Source organism: Clupea harengus, chromosome 7, assembly GCF_900700415.2.
Source record: "Clupea harengus chromosome 7, Ch_v2.0.2, whole genome shotgun sequence".
NCBI lineage: Eukaryota > Metazoa > Chordata > Actinopteri > Clupeiformes > Clupeidae > Clupea > Clupea harengus.
Genome location: NC_045158.1, coordinates 23,860,034 through 23,865,033, shown reverse-complemented (window position 1 = coordinate 23,865,033; position 5,000 = coordinate 23,860,034). Strand labels below are relative to the sequence as shown.

The following is a 5,000-nucleotide window of genomic DNA, read 5'->3' as shown; positions in this document are numbered from 1 at the left end:
GGCTCTTCAGAATGCTACAGAATGTTCGTTTGAATTGAATGGGCCATTCCAACATTCGAAGGTTGGATTATTCTAGATAACGACAGCTGAAAATGAATAATGACCGCTGACGTTGGCAACAGGCTCTGTGCTTCTGATTCATATCTTTCATATCATTCCGCAAGTAGTCAATTCACTTATTGTAACGGAAATTCATTGTAATTTGAAGTCAGTAGGCAATACGTTGCTACGCAACAACTGCAACATTTACGTGAAGGACTATTTTTTTTCAGTGAATCTTTCAAAGGAAATGGCAAAAACAAAATCATTAATAATAAATATTTGGAGAATTTTGTATAGTTTTGGCAACTAACCATATAATAAGCGGGATAATGTATAGTCTACTGGTCATTTAAATACAAAAAAATCCCTTTATGGCGATACATCGTCCTGTCGGGATTTAATTTTCAAGAATGACCGGACCATACATTATCCCTTAACTATTGCACAGACACATACTACTTTTACACAATTTACATGATACTATCCAGTACATAAATTATACTAAACACTACACTAGCACTGCACACCGCTCTTACAAATTAACAAAGAAACATTCAGAGCTAAGCTACTTTATATTGATTTTAATAGCTATGATATTTTATATAATTTAATATTACAGAATTAGACTCTTAGATTCAATTAACATTATACTATTCAGTACATTTAATAGATTAAATTTAAATTACTAGCATTCTAAAACAAGGGTAAGGAAATAGATGACATGTGGCATACGAAGCTTAGCTCATAGATATCACCCTTCTTTTTCCGTGGCATTTATTTGGGTGGTGGAGCTCAGGAATAAACCGTGTGCATTTAGACGGCGTATAAAATAGATACATGTGTGTGTGATATTAGCAGTTACCGTGAGACAGAGGGATCTATCAGAGTAAGGTCCTGTGTTGAGAATGAGGCAGCCCTGTAGACATGGTGATTTCAGCCAGCATGGTGTCTAATTCAGTCTGGAGAATAACTGCGTGGCGTTTTCCATGAGTTGATTGAGTGTAAGAGGGCGATATAGTGGCTGAGGTATCCATTAAACATGGTTTCACACCATAAAGCAACGCACTACAGCAGAAGACCAACAAGCCTTCATCTTCCCTTTTATCCATTCCAGCCGAACCCAGCACAACCTCCAGCCAAGCCTCTGTGCTCTCCCCCGTATTACTTCTGAGCCCATCCCATTCAGTCTGTCAGAGCGCAAACAAGTGCACTATAAATGCAATAATAATGAAAATAATAAACATGCTGTCCTGCTCTCAACGCCGGAGTATTATTACAGCCTCAGAGATGCGCGGAGAGGCCGGGGGTCTGCCGCGTTCACAGAGCACTAAACCAACGGGGAATGCATTTCATTAATATTAGATAAGCGCCACTCCTCCCAAATAAATACATAAATAAATAAGGCAGTCATAAAGAAGAATGCAGCCATGTCGGTGGCCGCGGCCCGGGGTTTCGGCTCCAGATAAACAATGACTCATCATTCTCAGCACTCGCACCTCCAGGGAAAATTTTTTATTTTATTCCCACAGACCGTCATAAATTTGGCTAACCTGGGCCATGAAACACACACACACACACACACACACACACACACACACAGCTCTGAGCTCTGGGCCATGAAACATTCACCAGTCTCAGCTCTGGAGGCTGAGGCCTTGAGGCATCCACAGGGCGGTGAAGAGGAGGAGGAGGGGTTGCGGTGGTGGAGGAAGAGGAGAGAAGAGGAGAGGAGAGGTGAGCAAAAGAGTGATTTTGAGGGTGCGGTTTAGCTTACGGGTGTCTATGGTTTCTTGGATAGGGGTGAAATCCGCTGGCAGGGAGTCTTTGAGGTCCATAAGTTTCAGGTCCACCAGCACACTCTCCTCATGGACCTGAGACAACAAAGCACATGGAGACATGCTGAAAAGACCAGCATGAGAAGGAACTAGCATGAGAAATAAACTAGCATGAGGAAAGACTAGCATGAGAAGGAACTAGCATGAGGAAAGACTAGCATGAGAAGGAACTAGCATGAGGAAAGACTAGCATGAGAAGGAACTAGCATGAGAAGGAACTAGCATGAGGAAAGACTAGCATGAGGAAAGACTAGCATGAGAAGGAACTAGCATGAGAAATAAACTAGCATGAGGAAAGACTAGCATGAGAAGGAACTAGCATGAGGAAAGACTAGCATGAGAAGGAACTAGCATGAGAAGGAACTAGCATGAGGAAAGACTAGCATGAGGAAAGACATGAGAGAGCATGCTCTCCTCACGGCCCTGAGAGTACAGACCAGCCTGAGGAAAAAACAGTGTCATCATTCACAAAGAAACTAGTCTACCCTTTATAACAAGTATGTGGTCTTCATCAGTGCACCAGTCTCTGGACTGCACCAGCCCTCACACACAATGGCACAATAGCTTGTTGCACTAGTAGTTTTCATAAAGAGCGATGTTTTACAGGTTACCCTGCATAATACAGGATATAGGTGCTTCTCCAGTGAGATAGGGCGTCATCACATCCCTCTGGACTACAAAGGTCATCATCACATCCTCTGGACTACAAAGGTCATCATCACATCCTCTGGACTACAAAGGTCATCATCACATCCTCTGGACTACAAAGGTCATCATCACATCCCTCTGGACTACAAAGGTCGTCATGACATCTCTCTGGACTACAAAGGTCATCATACACATACATGAGGACTGGGGCACAAAGGCCTGTTGCGCTGGTAGTTTTCATAAAGAACAATATTTTACATATGGTCACCCCGTGTAACAGTCATATGGTCTCCATCGGTGAGGTAGGTGTGTCCACCTGTCCTCATCACACACGAGGGTGCCAGGTGTGTCCACCTGTCCTCATCACACACGAGAGTGCCAGGTGTGTCCACCTGTCCTCATCACACATGGCTTTTGTGCTGAATCTGGCTAGACAGGTTCCCCCTGTGTAACAGGCGTATTTCAGGACTGAGTTAGGTGATAAAGCATCTGTGTGGACGCCTGCACTCATCACACACGAGTGTGTGAGGGCTTTTTGCGTGCCTGTGAGCGGGCTGTCATCCACACCATGCAGCAGATGAGAGGCTGGCTAGAGGCTGGCTGGCAGGCTGGCTGGCTGGCTGCTGCTGGCAGGCTGAATAGCAGCACCGCACTGTGCCGCGCCGGTTAAAAACAATCAGGAGCTGTTTAGTTGACATTTTCAAGCATGGCTCTCCCCCACCCTGAACCCCCCTGCCCTCCCCATCACACATTCATTTTGGGCGGTAATAAATTGCAATAATAGCGCGGAGGCCCGTGGAGTGGGCCCAGTCGAGCGAGACGTGACGTGACAACTCTGAATATCTGCGTGCCGTCGCTACTCTGGCCCCGCACTTATTACCAGCACAGACATTTTTTATTCATAGTTTTTTTCCCCATATATTCTGACTTGGGGCAGAATATAGATGAATGGTATTACTATGCATGAGGGTGATTTTTTTTCTTTTCATTTTTTCCCTTTCTTCATCATCATCTTTTTTTTTTTTTAATACTGCTGGAAAGATTTCTCCCATCAGGCCTTGACAAAGGGGCACCTCGCTGAAACCTGGAGGATGATGAATCGCAGCCTGTTTACTCCCCTCAGTGTAATTCTCAGGCTAATTCTGCTGAATCTGTTTTTGTCGTAGACAATTACAGCAGGGGCCACTCTGACTGACAGACAAAATAGCCTTTGTTGATGGCACTGTCATGTTTCATTTGTGTGAGAGTCTTTAAAACAATGTGGACAGACATTTTAAGATACTGCGCAGGCACAAGTCACAGGCTGTTTATCTGCTACATCCAAACACTATAGCTGAGATGGCAGCGTATCAACAGACAAACATCTCAGAATTAGCCCATTAGCAAGGAGCCCAAAAGGTGAGAGACATCACCAGACTGTTCTAGAATACACTGCTACCAGAGGTTCTGGAACTAGGGAAAATTCTGACTAAATAAAACCAGTCCCTCCAGGATCTTACAAAGGTTTTTTTTGTGTGTGTGTGTGTGGAAATAACGGTGATAAGAGAAAATTACAACCCGCAATTGCGGGAAAATCCTTGAATTTGCGTGAATTTGTGAAAACAAAGTCCCAGAGGCACGGATTCTAGAATACAGTGCTACCAGAGGTTCTGGAACCAGAGGAAATTCTGACTAAAATCACAGAACAGTGGATTGAGTTTATGTGGCACACATATCTGTCTATGAGCTTGACCTTTGACCTTTGACCTTTGTCTCTAGCTGTGACTGTACTAACTAATAATAACTAAGACAATAATGTATCCGCACTTAGTCTAAACATCTATCTAATACACAAATACACCTCATCCTTACTTCCAAATTTGTGTGGATCTGCAAAGAAATACTCTAACAGCATTATTCAAAAATCCCTTCTGGTTTGCATAGTTGTTATACATTTGTTGTTGCCATCCAGTGCTGATGAAATGATGAATTTAACAACACATCAGCGTGAGAACAGGTCAAGTAAACAACTGTGTGTGATGTGGGGTTTTGGTGGGGATAACACACACACACACACACACACACACACACACACACACTCTCTCTCTCACTAACAGGTTGCACGTAGCTGATGTGGTGATATTGCCTAACACCGTAGCACAGAGTAATCACACGCCATAAAACACACAGGAAACACACACACACACACACACACACACACACACACACACACACACACACACACACACACACACACAGAGCACAGAGTAATCACACACCATAAAACTCACAGGAAATGCAGCTACAGAACAAAGGTCATTAGAGCAAACACAGGTGTTATCACAGCTCTGTCCCCACACACACAAGCCAATCACAGATGGCATGACAGCTAAACTCAGATGGCATGTTCAGATGAACACACACTACAGTGATAAATGTCAAATATGTCAATCAATAGCCTACACACCCTGTTTTCCATAGACACTGGAAATAAGG

The 5,000-nt window shown here is 43.7% G+C and overlaps 1 protein-coding gene across 1 annotated transcript in view; it reads right to left on the bottom strand.

The window, feature by feature from the left end:
* LOC105905307 (multivesicular body subunit 12B-like) overlaps nt 1–5,000 on the bottom strand; it is a 54,075-nt gene that overhangs the window by 37,073 nt on the left and 12,002 nt on the right. Inside the window, exon 4 of the mRNA XM_031570901.2 lies at nt 1,817–1,913. Within this exon, the coding sequence (XP_031426761.1) occupies nt 1,817–1,913 (97 nt within the window). The remainder of the gene's footprint in view (nt 1–1,816; nt 1,914–5,000) is intronic.